Source organism: Eupeodes corollae, chromosome 3 (genome assembly GCF_945859685.1).
Source record: "Eupeodes corollae chromosome 3, idEupCoro1.1, whole genome shotgun sequence".
NCBI classification, from domain to species: Eukaryota; Metazoa; Arthropoda; class Insecta; order Diptera; family Syrphidae; genus Eupeodes; species Eupeodes corollae.
In genome coordinates this window covers 22,621,522-22,642,092 of record NC_079149.1, presented here as the reverse complement: position 1 = coordinate 22,642,092, position 20,571 = coordinate 22,621,522, and the positions used below count along the sequence as shown (strand labels likewise).

Genomic DNA, 20,571 nt, shown 5'->3' with positions numbered 1-20,571 from the left:
AGAAAAGCTCAAAGAAACCAGACGAAGTTATAGCACAAAGAGGAATTATGACAGACGTCGAACAGATGATTTTTGACAGCAAATCTCATCGAATGGATGTGTTTAGTGGGGTTCTGTGGGTTGTTATGCGAATGCGCTGGTTTAAATGGGTGCATTCAGGGAAGCTGTTTTGAGAGTGATCTGTGGAAAGTAGAATTCATAAACCAAGTTTTAATTTGCCTTATATCCGAAATTCAACAAAGAAGTTTAGAATGATTAAAATTTAATCTGCTACATTTAACAAAAGGGGAATTCGTAGCAATACAAATATTTGACTTTAATTTAACCATTTAATGCAATGTTTGCATTTCAACATATTACATTAAAACTATTACTATCTTTACAAGACCGTGCTGTTGCGATTAACACTACTTCTGATAGACAATTTGTAATCTGTCGATCCATTTGGATTTTCAGTGAATCAAAAATCGACGACCCAAGGCTTAGCCCTGCCGTGTATAGTAATCAACGAGCCAAGTAATTCTGTCTGTTTACACAATCTTATTTCGCAATCTAACCATCTCAGTCTATCTGGTACAATTATTTTATTTTTTCTGGGTCAGTTACCAACTTTTTTAATATGGCATCACCATTTTCGGGCAATGGAAACGGTTCCAATTGGCTCTGAGCCAATTAGCTTGGTCGTGTATGTGCAGCTCTATACAGAATTAGGTATGTTTGTTTCAATTAAACCATTCAGGCAAGTACTTTTAAGATTATTTAATCGTGTATAGTAAATTAACTGGATTATAACCATTTCACAGCAAAACCAAAACCAGGTTTTCGCCAAAATGTTTTCGAAAACCCGAAAATCGTTCACACCGAACATTTACACGTTTTCATTTGACATTTAAATTTCTCAACACCTACTGTAAAATTTTGTATTGATGATCAAATTTGTGAGTAAAAAGTTTTGTTCTTCTCAAATTATTTGCGAAAATAAAATTAATTCTAAATAATTCAAATTGATTTTAACGTAACACTAACTCGTCTAGAAAAAGAGTTTCAACTGAAGTTTTGGGGACGGGTGGAAAGGGCTCACGACATGAACCAACAAAAACTACAAGCTCGATTGGCTGCAGCTATTCACTTTCTTCACTTCAACCGGTCCGAACAATTAACTAAGGTGAAGCTAATTGTCTAGAAAATATATCATAGAATCAACAACAAACAAAACTGTTACAATAAAAATTCGTTTTATTTAAAACATTTTCTTCTTCTTTCTCAACAAATTCAATCTAAAATACTGAGCTTCCGTTGGCCAAATGTGCCTTCAAAATCGCCATAGATCATTGCCGTCTGAGCAACTTATAGGCGGGGTTGAGAAGATTCTGAAGGATTTCGTGTAGGTCCGTATGGACTATCTCTTTGGCTTCTTCCTTTGAGGACTCGCCTGGCTTGTCCAAAGCACTAAGCATCGCTGTCCATCAAGTGCGTGGCACCCTGTTGTGGTTTTAATCACTGGAAGAACGATTCCTACATTGTGGTTCCGGGTCTTTTATTCTCGAAGTTGGCAAATTTTTTTCTGTGGACACCCAGCTTCCTTTTTTCTCTTCCATATTCTGTAAATAAAAAACAAAAGCAATAATTCTTATTTTGTAGGGAAATTGTGTAAATAATATTACTTTCCACGACCAAATTTATTTCAAAATGAAATATTTGTTTTGACAGCAGCCATCAGCTGTTTTGCTTACATTAATTTGAGCGCTGAATGTTTCGAAAAGTTGTTTGTTCAGTTTAACTTTGAATTGCTAGTAGTTTTCGAGAGGTTTTATATAAAACTTGTGGTTTACAAAAACTTGTGGTTTACCAAAAATGTATGGGAAAACTCGAGTTTTCGATGTAGGTTTTCGGCGAAAACCGGGTTTTGGACTTGGTGTGAAAAGCCTATAACCATCTCAGTCTTTCTCATACAGTAATTAATGCCTCTTTTATTCCTTTTTATTTTTTCTGGGTCAGTTACCAACTTTTTTAATATGTGGTCACCATTTTCGGGCAGTTGAAACGGTTCCAATTGGCTCTGAGCCAATTGGTTTGGTCATGTCCAGCTCTATACATAATTAGGTATGTTTGTTTCAATGAAACCATTCAGGCTAGTACTTTTAAGATGATTTAACTACGTATAGTAACTTCACTGTATTAAGAGTGGATTAAGCTCTAAATCTAGAAAAAAAGAGTTTTAAGTGTAGATTAAAACTACAAAAAGAAGTTGTGTTGGGCGCAAAAATACTTAAAGCTTATTACTTAAAAATAGTAAAGCTTATTACGGGACACATTTTTTTTCATTATAAAGTTTTAAACTTAGTCATGAAGTGTGAAAAAAAAACGTAAATAGTCTCGAAGGGAAGTTTTGTAGCATGCAGTTCTTTTGAGTAAATTCTAGACCACTTTTTCCCACATTTCAAACAGAATCTCGGCCATTTGCAAGTGTAGTTTAAGGGTTATAAGAGTAAATATGTAGGTACATTCTTTTTCGCAACCCTTTTAATCATCGGCCTGGAAAACTGCACTTAAACGTTCAACTTTGGTAAATCGATAAATTCGGTGTATCATCAGTAAAATTTGGAGATGCTTACGATAAGGCAATGTAATTGTCTCTCTTTAAAATTTCCGCAATTGCATGTGCGCAGTCGGCCAGTAATCAAGACAATAATCATTTCATAGAAAAATAAAAACATTTCAAATAACAGCTGAGTTTGATAGGTGTCAAAGATGTAACCTTAAACTTGCGCATGGAATGAGTGCCACTGTATTCTGTACATTATATAAAAGCTTCATGCATTTTGTAGGCGATACAAGTGATTGCCAAAGACACCAATTGTTGAAAGTGAGTTGAGGTCATTGCATTAAATACGAATATTCCTTTTGGGAATCCTGATTCTGATTAGAATTTTGTAGGTGGTTAAAGGTCTGCCCTGCTTTCCTATATCTTATTGAAATATGTATCATTTCAACATTAGGTCCTTAAAGCCTAAAAACATGACCCCTCAAAAAGAGCCCAATTTGAACTCTCTGTAAATTGTAGTTGTTTATGTATAATTTAACATGGCTCTACAAAAAGTATCCCTAACTATCAAGTCACATCTACTTATGTCAAAATGACAGTTGATCATGCACTTTCATTCAAATGAAAGCTGAACTTTATTAATTTATTATAAGAAATATTTAAAATGAAAATCGTGATGGACGATATACGAGTAGCTTGCCTGAGAAGTCTTTTCTAGACAATAATCAGCCCTATCATGAATTCCATCGTAATCGGAAATTTTTACGAATTCCGAAAAACTGTATCATGAAATCCGTTCGTAGTGGAAAATCTCATACAATTTTGAATTACGAACGGATTTCATGATACAGTTTTTCTCGATTCGTACAAATTTCCGATTACGATGCAATTCATGATAGGGCTGAATGTTTTTGATAGATTTTGTACGATGAACTGAAGGTGAAGTAAAGTTCCAAGTATGAAATGTATGACACTTGAAAAAAAAAACTAACTAGTTGCCTTGGTCAAGATTTACTTTCAAGGAATGCAGTTGACTGCAAATTAAGTCTTTTATTTTGTCTGAACATGTCCGTTGTAAAAAATAAAAGTTCTGGAAAATAAGGGAATAGTCTAATGATCCGTATATAGAAATACCAAAATATAAAAGCATCAAAACTACAAATGGAATTTTCAGAATTTAAGTCTAATAAGTATAAAGTTAGAACTTCTTATCCCACCTATACAGTCAACAACAGATTATTTATTTGCAATGATCCCCTCTGAAGTTCAAATTACGAAAATGTAGCCCTCATATAATTTTGAAAGAAATTTGGTTGAAACCAAGAAACTCGAATTCACACGCGGTTCATTTAAACTATTAACAAAAACTTTACATTTCTAGACAATTAATAACACATTCTCTCAAAATTCGAGACATTATGCAATCAAAAAATCAAACATAGTTTTTCTTTCGTCAGCAATAGCGTTTACCTTTACATTTAATACACTTTTCATTTTTATTTTATCATTCTTCTCTATACAAAAACTTAAACAAGACATGTAACTATTATTTTTTTGTTTGTAAAAAATAAAAATCATAATTTTTATTTTATTTATAAAACTAGACTTAAAAAAAAGACGTTAGTTAAAACTTAAAAAAAGAAAATACATTTATTTTTATACAGAGTGTCATGTGGTATTGTGTGATTATTTATTGTATTTTATTTTATTATATTATTATTATTATTAATACACTTATCCATAAATAATTTAATATATATTTTTTATTTATCAAATACATTTAGGCCATGTAAAGTGTGTGTACTTTTTTGTTTTTTTTAATATAAATTTTATTTATTTTAATTCCGTACAAAAGAAAAAAATACAAAATATTAGAAATGTTACATTTCTCTAATTAATTAAATTATAATTATTTTCAAATAATTTGTTTATAATATATATTTACATAAATATTCTCTTATAAAATAAAGAAAATAATATATTTGTGTTTTTTTTTGTTTGTTTGAATGTGATATTAAAGGCAATTTACAAAATATTGCTATGAAAAATAACAAAAAAAACAAAAGAAAAATTGGTGATGGTAATTGTAACACAGTGAATGAAGAGGAATAACAACAACAAAATGTGATATGATTTTTCTATAATATTTATGTCGCAATCAGTCACTCAGTTCCATGTTTTTTTTTATTAAATGTTTTAATTATTAAATTTGGTTGACCAGTGGTACCTTTGTATATCCACAAGTAAAATATTTTGGAGAGTTTTCTCTTTGATTCTGTTTTTTTTTGCTAACAAATAGATAGAAAGTGAGATGTTTGGCTTGGAGTTGCATTGCAGCCTAGAAATCTTAACGATGGCAATGTCAATAAATTACAATTTTATAGTTTCATGATTTTTAAAAAACAATGTTGCTACTATAAATCGCAATGGCGATTAGTAAGTTATTATTAAAAAAAAGTTATACTGAAGATTATCCACATAAAAGATTTTTCTTTTTCTTTACCTATCGAATACTTTAATTTCCATTTAATAAAACAAAAACTAATCTTTCTTCAAATAAATACGCTTGCAAGCCTTTACTCCAATATTTTTCGTGTTATGAATGGCATATTTCAATTATATTGGAAAAACAAAAAACAAGCTCACTTTCTTCAAATCAAACACGACAATCGTTGCAAGATCTAGAAATGCAATATTTGAATTATATTCAACTCTTATGACTCTTCATAGTCCGCAATGCGCATAACATTACTCGCCCTCCCAGAATCAGTTCCAACTATTTTGTTTTCTTAATTTTTTTCCGATCACTTCCATTAGTCTAGCTTATTCAAAAAACTCTTTCAATCTTTTCTTAAAGCTTTTACTTTTACTCTTTTTGAAAATGTTCGAGCCCTTCAAAATCGATTCCATATTCCGTGTCTTAACATTACTCTCACTTTTCTCCATTAACCTGGCATCGAATGTATTATAAAACTCTGTACTAGTATCACATACCACATCACCCAGTTCCGTTTTATATCGATTATTCACATAGCCCCGAAACATTGAAGTTTCCACAAACCATTCTAGGAATAGTTTTGCGTTTTGGGATTTGTGCGATTGGATGAATTGCTCCTTGTCAAAGTATGCAAGTCGATAGTTACCGAATAATTCAATGAAAAAACGAAGGAATGCCTCACTAATCAGCACTGAGGAGAGTTTCTTTTCTTTGTCTATAAGTTCGACCATGGCTAGGGAGACTTTGAGAGATTTTCTCAATGATGGCGGAATTATGGTGCCCTCGTCACCACAAGTCTGTATGATTCGCTTCGTGTCAAGATTCACAACAGCACCGTCCTCGATTTCAAAAGGGAGAGGATCCAGAATCCCGGCTAGCACAGGGAATGGGGCTTGGCAGATTTCCAGCAAATGCGATGGTACAATCGTCACAATCGTGTAAGGCCATTGAAACGGATACAGCATTGTCTGCAGGGCCAGTATTGCTTTAGATAGCAGAGAAATATTACAACTCTGGAGGATAACTTTGCGCTCAAGTAGCAGGTTCGAAAAGACATCAATTAGCAGCTCGGGACCAAGGCAAATAAGCAACTCACTTAATTCTGTATTTTCCAGACGTAAATCAGTCGGTCGCTGGATAAATATTTCATCATAGCGAGGATCCCTGATTAGACTGCGGCCAACCAAAGGATCAAATGGCTGTGTTGGGCCTGCACCTAAAGTTCTTCTGCTATCGTGCGAGAGTGTGGCCGACGAACCTTCTGACAAAGATTCTTGTTGCGTCACCATTAGCGACTCCCTTAGTCCCTTGGAATTGGGTCCCAAACTCATATGCTTCGTCGAGTAAAACATCACAGGTCTTGAGAAAAGTGGAATCTTTATGTGTAAGCACTTGCCAGCGGCTGGAATATCAGCTCTCTGTAGATTGCTGAATAGCACATTCATTTCAGTCTCTGTCTGCCCATGTCGGGACTCGACTTCCTTCAATAGTTTCTGGTAGAATCCCAGAGCTTTACATTCGCTTATAATACAATAACATAATGGAAGACATGTATCTGAATTCTCCGGCAAAACACGCCTACAATAGCCGTAAATCTTGTAGTTTTGGTCGTCGGTCAGAATCAGACAGTACTCTTGATTCTCCTTCCCCGTTCGCACAAGATCGATGTGAGGGAAGACCAACTGTTCAATATTATCGGGAATGGCTTCGTTTGGCGGGTATTTCGATTTCAAATACGCTGTGTTCGTGCTCATATTGTAACCAACCAGCATACAGACTTGAAATAGTTTTGGACTCTGTGACTCGGCTGCCTCTTTTTCTTTCTCAGCTGCGGCAGCTGCTGCTTCAGCGGCTTTTTTTGCAGCTTCTGTCGAATCTACCATATCATCGCCAGGTGGTTTTATAATTTGAGGACTGTCTGTAGACCGTTTGGGACGCATTTTTATGTTATTATTGTTGGTCGTCGTTGTCATTGTTCCTGGTGGTGTCTTATTTTCCTCGATGAGTTTATTGAAATGCTGAATTCGTTGACTAGTCGCCGCCGTTGGTAATGGTGGTATCATTGAAGGCTCGTCGTCATCGTCTTCACTACTGGAATCACTTGATTGGTCATCATCGTCGTCTTCGCCCTCTAATTTAAAAGAACTCAGCACTGGAGCCTTCAAAGTTCGATGCAAGGTTCCGTATTTCGATATCGATGAATAACTATCTGGAATTTCTGATATCCTTCGCACGTAATCCTTTCGTTTTTCGGTTAATGTTCGTGACAGCCTGACTGAAGATTTACCATCAGAGTCAGTACTGCGATTTCCCATTTTTTGTTTAGCCTTGATTTTATTTTGGAAAGCCGCATCGACAAGGATTGTTATCTAGAACACCAAATGAAATCAAACAAACAAAAATGACGTGTGAGTAATATTATGAGCATAAGGAACGAAAGCAAGCTCTAAAAATATCTAAATTACCTCATCGTAGGATTTTCCAAGGGATATATTCGTGCCGTCGGTAGTTGAACCTTCCGAATCTTCAATGCTGTCGTCGATAGCTGTGCACTATGAATGGAAAAATAAAAAAAGGTAATTTAATAAGTAGGTCGATTAGGTTAACATATATACAGATATCGTTTGGTAAATGGTTTATGTTCGGTTTAAGTTAATAGTATACAGTTTTAGGGGAGGACGACATCAATATTTGGTGTTGATGGTAGTAAATGGAAAATATCGATTGTAATTTTGTAGTTTTTCTGTGAAAGGCGGAAAGGACATTAAAAATTTGAATTTTTATATTTGTTTTCTTTTCGTTGACAGACTTTGTTTTAAATAAAATATAAATGCTATTGGGAGAACTTAAATCAAAAAAAGTAAATGATTGATGTGAGTAATGATGGTATTTCCTCTAAGTAGAAGTCTTGTTCGACGTTTGGTATGTCTAAGTCTTAAGTCTTTTCGCTAAAAGCTGTCGCCCAAATTAAAAATGTCATAGTCCCAAAACAATTTTATTAGATTTTAATTTTGTAAGATTTGGGCGATTTTACCGTGCCCTTGGGCGTTAAAACTTGTTTGGGTTTTATGACATTCCAAATAAAATGAACCACTCGGTCTTATTGCTCAATACAATTGCCTAAAAATGTCCGTATCGCTAAAAAAATTTTCAAAAGAAAATGCCACAAAGCCCAACATTAATTTTAAAGTATCATAAACCCCAAATTATTAACTGATTAGGGATTCTAACAAATTTTATAATAATTTTGGAATCACTAACTCGCTCAAGTACAGGCGGAGTCATAACACTCACTGGCAGCATAGAATTGGCGGTGAACTGAAGCGTAGGAACCGATGAAGAGGAAGAATTCGTCATGTTTTTTAGAAGTTACGAAACATTTTTACTGCCTTTGGGACATTGCAGTATTTTTGCCGTAATTTTTGGCCATGTAAAAATTTAGTCCGCCGAATATGGGCGATGCAGGCCTTCCTGGCTTGTTATAACTTTTTCCGGCTTGTTAGAACTTTTTCCGGAACGAAAACTTACCTCTTTGGCTTAATAACCTCTGCGTTTTCCTTGGGTCTGATAATTTTAACCCAGTTCGATATTTACTGATATAACACAATGGTCAGATGTGCCCAAAGGAGATAGAACACTAATAGTGTACTTATCAGGGTCAGAGGTAAGAAACAAGCCAAGCGTGTTTTCTGCTCGACCTTCAACGTCCGATATTCGGGTGGGCTCGTTGACCAGCTGAGTTAGGTGGTTCAACTCATCGAAGATTTCTGCACACGCTCCATCGGGTGTTGTCTGACCTGAATGCCTTGCATAAGAAACAATAAAAATGCCCAAAATAAGTGTCACAAAGCCCAATCCCTATGTCATAAGACCCAAATTAAAAATTTTAGCCGTTCTGGGTTTTTGGAATTTTTTAAAAAACTTTTTAGGCTCAGTGATAAATTTTAGGATTTGGGCGTTATAGTTTTGAGTAAAAAGAACTAACGCCATGTCTATAATAAGATGTCCTGTAGAAAAAAATAGGAAGGAATTCAGTGCCTTAAAAATATCTGTTTAGTTATTTAATTTTATTTTTTGAAAAGCGTATAACTTGTTTAAAAATCTCCTTTCTTGGTTCATAACATAATTTTAAGTAAATAGTGTAGGGTCATTAATTGTTCGATTTCAAGCTGAATTTTTGTAATGCATTATAAAGTTTGGACTTACAGCACGCCCGAAATTGGATACAAAGGGTGAGCTGATGAGCATTTCTAGAAATACGGGTATTACGGTTGAATTGTTTGAGGGGAAAGAAATGAAATTGACTATTTCACTCGAGTATTGCTTATAAAAAAAGTCCATCCAAGAGATTCAAGTGAGTTATTGCGGAACATGACGAAAATATGAGAATTAATCTCGATTTTTGAACGAATAAGGGATTTATTAGTATTTTTCAGTGACAAGTTCAGTCCAACAGTTGATCACAACACAAAAGAGATGTTCTGTGATGCACATACCAAAAATTTGAAAACTGCTTATTTTCCTCGATGCAAGTACAGCACTAAGATTTTGAAGCAATCAATTCTACCTGATTCTTGATTAACAAAGCCCTCAAAATAAAAATTAAACAATCTTATCATACTTTGTTGTCCACATCTGAAGGACAAAGATGTGGCTCCGCTAAACATGGCCGCATGGAGAAGATTCGCAGCATTGTTTGATATAATTTGAACTGCTTATTCCAACATTTCAAGCGATATCTCGGCCATAACTTGACGAAAGTGGACGCATGCAAAGACAAAAGTGGAAACATAATAGCGGAACCGCAGTCAATGCTGAGGATATGGAAGGGTCACTTCTGCAGACTGTATAACAGCGACGACGAACCGAATTGCGGTGTCAGGCAGGATGATCCATTCAACATAGACGACGAAAGCCAACGATTCCGTCCTCCCGACTTAGACGAAGTAAAGATTGCCATATCTAAGCTGAAGTCTAACAAAGCCGCTGGAGCAGATGGCTTGAATGCCGAGTTCCTTAGATCAGCTGGAGATAAGTTGGTTAGGAGTATGCACCAACTTATATGTAAGATATGGTCGTAAGAAAACATGCCCGAAAGTGGAACCTCAGTATTGTTTTCCCGATCCTGAAAAAAGGAGACCCTTAATTGCACCAACTATACAGGAATAAGTCTACTTAACATCACCTATAAAATCTTCTATGCAGTAATATGTGAACGTCTAAGGCCCACCGTCAACAACCTGATCCTTAACAGTGTGGTTTTAGATCAGGAAAGTCAACTATCGATCAAATATTCACATTACGGCAGATCCTGGAAAAACCCAAGAACACCAAATCGACTACCACCATCTTTTCATCGATTTCAAGGCCGCATATCACAGCATCTACAGGCACGAGCTGTTTAAAGCCATATCTAGTTTTGGCATCCCTGCCAAACTCTTTCGTTTGTGAGTGAAGTTTTAAATAAATTAATGTTTCTTCTCAATTTGGCAGCATGTTTTTAGAAAATGGCAATTTGTTATGAGAAAACAGCAGGAAAGGTTATATTTATTCGTTTTATTGATTCAACAACTAGAGTGAAATTTAAAAGTAAGGTTAATCATCTTTACTTTGTAAATGATTGATCATCATTCATCAAATAAAACCGTAGATTTATAGAGTCTAGCGCAAGTCATAAATATTTTCGTGTATGAATCATTCGACTTTCAAACTAGAGTCTTCTAATATTATTCTAGATCTCTAGTAAAATAGATAAATAAATCATTAAGTTCGTAATTTTAATTATTATTGCACAATGACAAATATCGATCGCATCACTAATTTATCTTCTCTAATAGTTTTCTTTATAATATATCATTAAATGTTATTTATAATGTGACCTACTATTTTTACAGCTCAGTGAATATTTATATTTTAATATTTTTTTTTTGTTTTCAACTCACATAGCAACCGTTGATAAAGAAAGAATTAAAATATAATAATGGATAAGAGTACATGTTTTTAAATAATAACAAACTTGTTTATCATCCAAGGGAAAAAAATAAATAAAAACAAACAAATAAAATACAAACTTTTATATAAATACATAAATATATACGTAAATTATACAGATGAAGGGAAGTTAATTTCCAGTTTCAAATTTTAGCTTAATAAGCTTTTATTTAATCGTCACTGTCTTGTGAATTGGGGCGTTTGGTTGTGAATACCTTAAATCTCACTTACTTAAAGTATACACCAATTTAAAATTTTCAAAAATTAATATAAAAAAAAGAACAAAATCTAAAGTTCCGACCAGACTTGATTTGATATCATAGGAATAGATACGTCGATGAAAAAAGGCATATCTATTTTCAAAGAAGAAACAATCAAATTATACTTTTTCCTAGGTTTTTGATGGTCTTAGTTCAAAGACTTACAAACTAATCTATAACGTCAGGTTTTTGAGATATAACTTCTTAAGTCGTGAAAAACCTCATATTAGGTAATAGAATTCGTGGTGATTATTTTAATCCCCTTATTTAATATTTAGTTTTTTTTTATAATAAACACACACTCAAGGGGATATTACTACCCTTATTATGCAGAGGCACGGTGTGAGCACTAGGAAGAGGAGAGAGGGTTTAAAAGGAGATATCGGTGCACATTGGTTTTAAATTCCTGAATATTGCAATGACTTCACATTCGCGTATTACGGCTAAAGAACGAACCTCTGTATTTGGCAGTACAACCGAAGTTGGGCTCGAGGGTAAGTATATTAAGTATATTTGGAATCTTATCTACTTTTCAAATCTCCTTAGCTGTTAGTCTTCAACTACCCGCTGAAGCATTTAAGTTTTAACAGAAAAACACATGGTTTCAAAGTAAAAGAAAGGTTAAAAGAATTTTAAATAAATGTATGTATTGGAAACAAAATATTGGAATAATATTGGAAGCGGGTATTTTTAAAACTGAGCATTTAATACAAATAAATCAATCATAAATTCGGAATCAGAATTAAAAATCAACTCTAAAACGTTCCCATTATCAAAGAAGACTCTTTTCGAAGTCACTACAGCTCAAAGTTGTATTTCGCGCTGCGTGCATCTTTAAATAAAATCAATTTATTGAATTGACAAAGAAAAACGCATGACCACCCGCTTCACTCTGGAGAGCTTGAGGATCCAGCAGAAAATTGATAAGACGATGAACCATCAGGAAGACGTCGACAACATTAGTGCTTTGTATAGTGTTGTTGTATTAGTGTTTTTTTTTTTTTAAAGCTGGAAACAACAGGCGAAACGTAGGGTAAAACCAAGATGGATTAGTTTTAGTTTATTATTAGTCGCATCCAACTGATTGATCATCAAAGCCTAAGAAATAAAAAAATTCTCTAAAACGTATTTTTCAAGACCTTTAAAGCACAAGGTTCATTTATAGTCAAATGAAGGTTCATAATTCATTTCAAAAGTAATGACAATTTTCAAAAACTAAGTGGAACACTAAATTGTTTTGAACTTTATTTAGAAGATAATGAAATTGGATATTTTTAAAATCCTCACACAATTTCAGAACACCGTACTTATTACGTTGTCTACGTTTTAAAATACAGGGTCCGGCAAACCTCCCGTATTTTTAGACGTTTATATTAAAGCTATTTATAGATAAAATGGTATTCCGGGTATAGATAAATTGAGGATCATAATGGCGTGGCACGGTGAGGAGCGCGCATTTGTCGTAGAGGAATATTAACTTCCCATAGGAAGTTATTGTAATGGGTCCGATTTGTCAAATTGAAAATTTTGACATTTCTCGACGTTTCAAGGTCTCTAGAGTCGAAATAAAAGATTTTTAGAGAGATGTCTGTGCGTGCGTGTGTACGTACGTTCGTACGTCCGTACGTCCGTACGTTCGCGACGTTTTTTTCGTCGTCCATAGCTCAAGAACCAGAAGAGATATCGACTTCAAATAAATTTTGTTATACAGATAATAAGGCAGAAAGATGCAGAAAGGGCTCTCAAGAAAATTGCGTGGGTGGTTTTTTTACCATAGCAGTTTGAAAAAAAGGTGAAAATTTTGGTTAACCCTAAATATCTTACGAACCAAAAACGCTAGAGACTTGAATTAAATTTTATATAATATATTGTAACGTGATACCAAACAAGTATATTTTTTGAAAAAAATTAATATAACGGTTTTTTTTATAAATCAATAAAACTGAAAAAAAAAATTTGTCACCTCCAAAATTGTACGACTGAAATATGATTTCATCTCCAAAACAATTTTGTGCAAAGAATAATAATGTTTTTGATATCTGATAAAATTTTGAGAAAAATCTAATTGACAGTTTTTTTATAAAAAATAAAAATCTAAAAAAAAACATTACTCAAAGTTGGTAAAAATTGAATATCTATTCAAATATCTTTTCAAAAACTTAAAGTTTAGGATTCAAACTTATTTTATCTTATGAGGAATATTGTTTTCAACATTTTGAAAAATTTTGAGAAAAATCGAATTGACAATTTTCTTACAAAAAATAAAAACCTAAAAAAAGAATGTATAAAAGTTGGTAAAAATTGATTTTCGACTCAAATATTTTTCCAAAAATTGTAGATATTGGCTTTTAACAACTTTTATCTTTCAACAAATATTTTTGTCAACATTCAATAAAATTTTGAAAAAAATCGAATTGACAGTTTTCGTGCAAAAAATTAAAAACCTAATAAAAATTTACCAAAAGTTGGTGAAAATTGATTTTTGACTCAAATATCTTTTCAAAAACTTGAAATATTTTCTTCAAACTAATTTTATCTTATAAGAAATATTGTTTTTAATATTCGATAAAATTTTGAAAAAAATCGAATTGACAGTTTTTTTTACAAAAAATAAAACTCTAAAAAAAACAATTCTAATACTTGGTAAAAATTTACTTTCAATTTAAATAGGTTTTCAAAAATTATAAATATTGGCTTCAAACTTATTTTATTTCACAGAAAATATTGTTTTCGATATTCAGTAATTTGTATATAAAAATCCAACAGTCCGTTTTTTCATTAAAAAAATCTACAAAAAATAGTACGCAAATTTGGTAAAAATTGGTACGAGTACATATAGACAAACTTAGAAGCAAGACAAATCGACAGACGGGATGGGAAGTTATCAGTGTGGGTCGCATCCCAGCCTCTTTTATCCGTTATGGTGTCTCTGCGATTACTACTCAGCGATCATTTCACATTCGATTTCAACTTGGACGACATGATCCTGTTCCGGATAGAAAAACAATTCAAGTTTGGTTATCAAACTTTAGAGCAACGGATTCTGCGCTAAATAGAAAATCGTCTGGCCGACCTTTAATCGCAAAAACGCCGGATAATGGGGTACGTGTAAGTGCGTCTATCCAGCAATCTCCGAGGCGTTCAGCACTTAAACATGCAGCTGCCCTTGAATTGTCTGATAGAATTGTAAGACGAATTTTGCACACACATCTTCATATGCATCCCTACGAAATGATGATGAGAGATATTTTGAAACTTGCAGAGCTGTTTGTGAAGACATTCTTCAAAACATTCCCGTTGGTGCTGTTTTAATTTCGCCTGACAAGGCCCATTTCCATTCATCGGGTACTTTAAATAAACAAAATTTCCGATACTAGGCAACAGAAAACCCTCAAGAAATTCATCAACGACCACTTCACAGCCCTTACGTGACAGTTTGGTGTGCTGTTGCTGAACTTGGTGTGTTAGGTACGTATTTTTTCGAAGAAAATGGGCAAAAAGTTACAGTTAATGCGGATCGCTACTGTCACATGATTGAGACCTTCCTCCAACCAAACCTAAATCAGTTTACTAGGAACCACAAAGAAGTCTAGTTCCAACAAGATGGAGCCACAGCACACACTTTACGGCGGCGTTCACTAACCATTTTGAGAGAGATGTTTTTAAGGCATTTTCTTTCTTTACGAGGAGACATTACCTGGCTACCAAGGTCCGGCGATTTATCACTTTGTGATTTTTTTCTTTGGGGACATTTAAAGGAACATGTTTACACTCATCGCCCAAAATCTTTGGAAACACAAAATCTTTGGAAACACTCAGGAAGTGGCAGCCATTACACTACAAATGACTAGACGAGCAATGGAAAACTTCCGGGAAAGGCTTCGTAAATGTATTAATAATAGAGAACAATATTTAACGGATATAATGTTTAAAACTAAGTTATTATTTTATTTAAGTTAAAATGGCATAGTATTTAATTTAAAACATTCAATGAAATTTGTCTCTTAAATTGTTTATTTATTTGTCATTGCCTTTTAAAATATGGGAGATCTTTTTGCCGGACCCATTATGTTCATTTCGAAAACCTGTGTCATAGAGATTTTATAAGGTGTGATTTCAGACAAGTACTGTTTGGTTTGATAGGTCAGGTACATTTTTTGACCAGTATTATAAAATTATCTAATATCGACTAAGCAGATTCTAGTAGGCTTTGAAAGTTAGACAAATTAACTGATGTTTTATAGTTTTAAAAGCAAGCTCATGCGACTCATTTGGACTTTTAAATATCGTAAATGAGTACTTTGCCAATATGTATTATGTTGTTTTGTTGTTATTCAAAACATGGTATTAAATAATCGTTCATTGTGTGGCTTATACTTAGTGCAATCTGCTGCAGGGTGTGTTTAGTGAACGTTTTTTTTTTTTCATTTTTTTGTTTTATTTTTCTCAAGCGTCAGACACTGAAATATTTATTAATAGCTTAATACTTGAAGTCGTCGAACTGTAATCACCATATAGTATATAATATATTATAAGAAAGAAAACAAAAATGCGCTATCATATTTCGTTTCATATGGCAATGGAAAAATAATAATAAGTTCTTGACAATTTACATTGATGTTGTGTTAAATTTTGTCCATTTGGGTATTTTTTTTTAATAATATAAAGATTTGTAAACAATTTGTTTCTGAATTTATATAAGTCTAACTGAGAACATGTGATTTTAAAGTCACGTTTTATTTGAATGACCTACGTGCCAATTAAACTTACTTAATTGCATAATTAAAAAAAGATATTTAATAATTTTTGGGATTCGTGAGAATAGTGTACAGCATATTGTACCCTTTCCTGTGTTCCACTGGAACTTAAATATTTAAGTTTTAATCAACGCGTCATAGACATTTTCTTTTTTGCTATTATTCCTCATTTTCGGGTCAAAATATTTTGTGTCTTTATTATTATTATATTTTTTTGTCTTTTTTAAGTTGTAGCAATATCATAGATTTTTTACATTAAAATAAATAAGGCAACGCAACGGCAACAGTCCGTTGAGAACTAGGGCGAAGTGGCTTACAACTCTCAATGGAGGGGATTAACAGTTTTAAGCCGAATCCGTACAACTGATTTGAAAAGACACTTTTCATGACAAGAAATACTTAAAGACGTTTTGTCAATTTTTCACAAAGAGGCAGGGTCCGTGGAAAAAAAACCTTTAAATAGCACAGACAGAGATTGAATCCAAGACCTCTGGCATGACAGTTCTACGTACTAACATTCATCCCCGGGTACATTATCTTATTAAAAATATAATAAAATGAACAAAATTATATATTTTCCATGTATTACTGCAAGAGCAAACAGTCCCCTTACCTATGGACCATAACGTCGTTCAAGTGACAATCTTGACTGGCTTCTCAGTAGCACATTCTGTTATTTCAATGTTTCATGACCATGTTGATGGTTTCGGGGTTTGCTCCCGGATTTTTTTTAATGATATTGGCCTAAGGTGTTTGAATCGTTTCTGGATTGTTGGCATAGTATCGATTCTTCACGATTCACCAACAAAAATCTATAAAGGACAATCCTTGTTCCAGGTCAGCCAATTTACATCGTCATTGCCAAGACGACTAATGACGATTTGGAAATATGTGATATGTATGAACCAAACACATGTCTTCAATTTCAAATTTCGAACATTAAGAATTTCCAAGCACCGTTTGGGCTGTAAACTCACTTTCAGTAAGTATTTTCCAATGTTTTTGAAGCTTTAAGCGACTCATTTCATTCTGCGGGTTCTGAATTTCTATTAAGATTTTCAGGTGAATTAAGAAGAAATCATTAGATGGCCCACCCTATACCATTTTTCAAGTGGTGTGAAAAACATATTGATTCTTTTCACTAGAAAATTACTTTAACGATTTTGATTTTGTTAACACTTATTTATATTCCTTTGGTAAATTGGGTGGGACAAAATTACAGAATTTTCAAAATATGTAGTACTTCGAAAGAAATTAGGAATTTTGTGTATTACATATTTAAATTTTAACAATACTTTTCGTCTAAGTTAAATGATGTTTTTTGCACAGCGCAAGCCCAAAAGTCTACCTTCATTTATGTTTAGAATTGTTAAACATAAAAAAAACTCGCGTGCATTATTGCACCAATTAAGGTTAAGCTGGCTCAAATAAGAATCCCTTAGTATAAAAGTGAAAGCTTTTAAATGAGTAGGTTTTAACTCAAAAAAAAAATCAAAACACGTAACTTTGTCACCTTACTTCCCACTCTCAAAAACTACCTGCACAACACATACTTTGTAATGTAAATTATAAACTTTTGCCATGTGAGCAAGGTTTCATTGAAAAATCCCGAATTAATTAAAATGCAATATGCAAAAATTTCGAACTGTTCTTTTATAATTTGAAAAGATTCATACATATGTACACATGCACATACATTTTGGTATACGTTGGGTTTTAAGAGGTTGGTGTTAAGTATTTAAAAAGAATGTTTGGTATATGTATGTTTTTAAAGGCAAATTGCAAAAAGACGACATTCTCATGAATTGATTGAGCACCAACTCTGATTTATTAATTTATTTGTATGCAAAAAGGATTATTTGAAATAAAACAAAATTAAGTAGGCACTTACATTTATTGGGATTTAAGGTTATCTAACTAAAAAATAAAAGTAAGAACCAAGCATATGTACATTTTTTCAATTCTATAACTAAGGTAGGTAGAAATGGCGATCTCAAAGCAACCTAGCCTGAGATCCAATTAGCGCTGTAATGCGCCGTTTTGATACCAAAAACTCGTTTGACCATTGATTGAAAGGGACAGATTTATAAAGAAGCTTCATAGCGATTATGTTAGAGCCATTTTGTCGCATTGAGAAAAAAGATTAGGTCTTTAATCTTTGTCTCAGATAGCTCACCAAGTTCGTGAAAGAATGCTTTTCCAAAGTATTTCATTCTAGTGTTAGCCAAAGCAGGACATTTGCAGAGGAAATGGATTATCGTTTCACTTTCTCTTTAATCACTACAACTACGGAAAAAGGTGTTGTAAGAGATACCCAACTTCTCTGCATTAACTCCTATAGGCCAATGTCCGGTACAAACCGCAACAATCCTGGCTATGTCTTGCCTTGGCCTGCATAGAAGATCGTTTGTACGGGTTTTATTATAGGTGGGCCATATCTTTCTAGATATAATGCAGTTGGGTAAATTGCTCCACCTTCGGTTTGATTCAGTTTGGTAGATAGAAAAGATTTTACCCTTCATAGCACCAAGAGGAATGTTAACCATTTCCGCAAGTGAGCTATGAAGAGCCGATCCTTGCCTGGCTAGCTCGTCAGCCCGTTCATTTCCCACGATACCACTATGGCCCGGAATCCAGATCAGGAAGACACCGAGGTTAATATTCAGGTTCGCAAGCTTACCGAGACATTGCTGGACCAATTTAGATGAGGATATGGTCGAGTTAATGGCTTTGCCAGCTGCCTGACTGTCTGTGAAGATAGCCGCATTTCGGTTTTGGTTTGGACTTTGTTTAAGTATCTTGCATGCCTCCCTTTTTGCCCGCAGTTCAGCCTGAAAAGCTAGCAAAGTCAGGAAGCCTAAAGAATTTAGCTACATTTAGTGACTCAGAAAAGATCCCAGAACCAACTCAGCACTCCATCTTTGAGCCGTCAGTAAAGATGGTTGTGCCGAAACATATCGACACGATGTCATCCTCCCAATCTTCTCTCGATGGGAAAATAACTTTAAAACCCTTACTAAGGCTCAAAGTAGGAGTGCAGCAGTCAGTGTCTACCGAGATAATATCTGGGGGAATCAATTTCGTTGTGTTGCTGTGACCATAAGGTTTTGACAACCAGCTGTTTGATTCCTTCAGCCTAACAGCGCAGGAAACTATGTATTTAATAAAAAGGTCGATTGGTAGAAGATCCAAAATAACGTTTAAGGCGTCCGTTGGGCAAGTACGCATGGCCCCTGTGGTGCCCACGCAAGATGTTCTCTGAACCTTCTTTAGCTTATCAATATTATAGGCTTTGCTAAGAGCAGGCCACCACACAATCGAACCATATGTTAAGATTGGACGTACTACGGCTGTGTACGTCCATAAAATCATCTTCGACTGAAGTCCCCACTTTTTGCCGAAAGTTTTGCTGCCGGCGTAGAAGACAACACAGGCCTTCTTAACCCGTACTTCAATATTTAGTTTCCAGGGAGTTATACTCGCTCCCAAATATTTTGCACTGGAAGACAATGACAGGATTTGACCGTTGAGTCGAGGTAGCGTGAAGGGCGGTACTTTAGTTTTGGTGGTAAAGAGCAAAAGTTCAGTTTTACTTTGGTTAACTCCTAGTCCACAACTCGTGGCCCAGGTGCTAACTTTCTTCAAAGCTGACTCCGTGATTTCACTAATCACAGAGGTGTACTTTCGTGACACCAATAGCACCAAATCACCGCATAGGCTACCGCCTTCACTCCACATCTCTCTAATTTAACGAGAATTGTATCCATGACCAGAAGCCATAGAAGAGGCGAAAGGACACCACCTTACATTTTCCAAACTATTAACTCAGCTAATGAATGATATTTATTGCAAATATTTTTTAGTGTCTTTGGAATGTAACTTTACAAAGTTTAGTGAAGTAATTTGAAGTATAGCGAAAGGATGATTTCCCTAAATAACGTTATTTGCTGTATTGATTATTATCAGCGCTTAAGTACTTGGAATTATTCAAAAACCATAACGTTACAAATAAACAAAAAAATCTTATTTTTATCTTCACTTTTTTCCTAAATTTTGATTCAATTTCTTTTTTTTTTATAAAATTATTTACCAAACAAATTTACATATAAAACGATATTTTATTTTATTTGCTTATTTACATTCGATTGGGTACATTTCTTTTGATATTATGCCAATATTCACATGACTTTACCATCAAATGAATGGTGGGATGATGACGCTTTTTGTGATAATGATAAAATACATATCGATATTTAAAAATCAATATTATAAAGATTTTTCTCAAAAATTGTTTATTTACATTTTTTATTTTATTTGCATGAAATTCTCTTCAAATAAATAAAAAGCTTTACAAAATATTTGGTTTGATTGTTCAGCTGATGTTATTGAATGATTATACTTTAAAAACTTCGTACAACATGGTGACACTTTGGTTTAAATGAACCTTAAAATTTTAGATGCATAAAATTGAAGATGAACAAATTTGCATTGTAGTCTTTACAACATGGTGAATTTGTTAAC

General features: G+C 33.8%; 1 protein-coding gene across 1 annotated transcript in view; it reads right to left on the bottom strand.

Annotated features, from left to right (window-relative positions):
• Positions 1-3,984: 3,984 nt before the first annotated feature.
• LOC129948953 (uncharacterized) overlaps positions 3,985-20,571 on the bottom strand; it is an 83,978-nt gene continuing 67,391 nt past the window's right edge. The window contains exons 2-3 of the mRNA XM_056060108.1: positions 7,508-7,594; positions 3,985-7,411 (exon numbers count right to left, since the gene is read on the bottom strand). Of these exons, the coding sequence (XP_055916083.1) occupies positions 5,369-7,411; positions 7,508-7,594 (2,130 nt within the window). The 3' untranslated portion in view covers positions 3,985-5,368. The remainder of the gene's footprint in view (positions 7,412-7,507; positions 7,595-20,571) is intronic.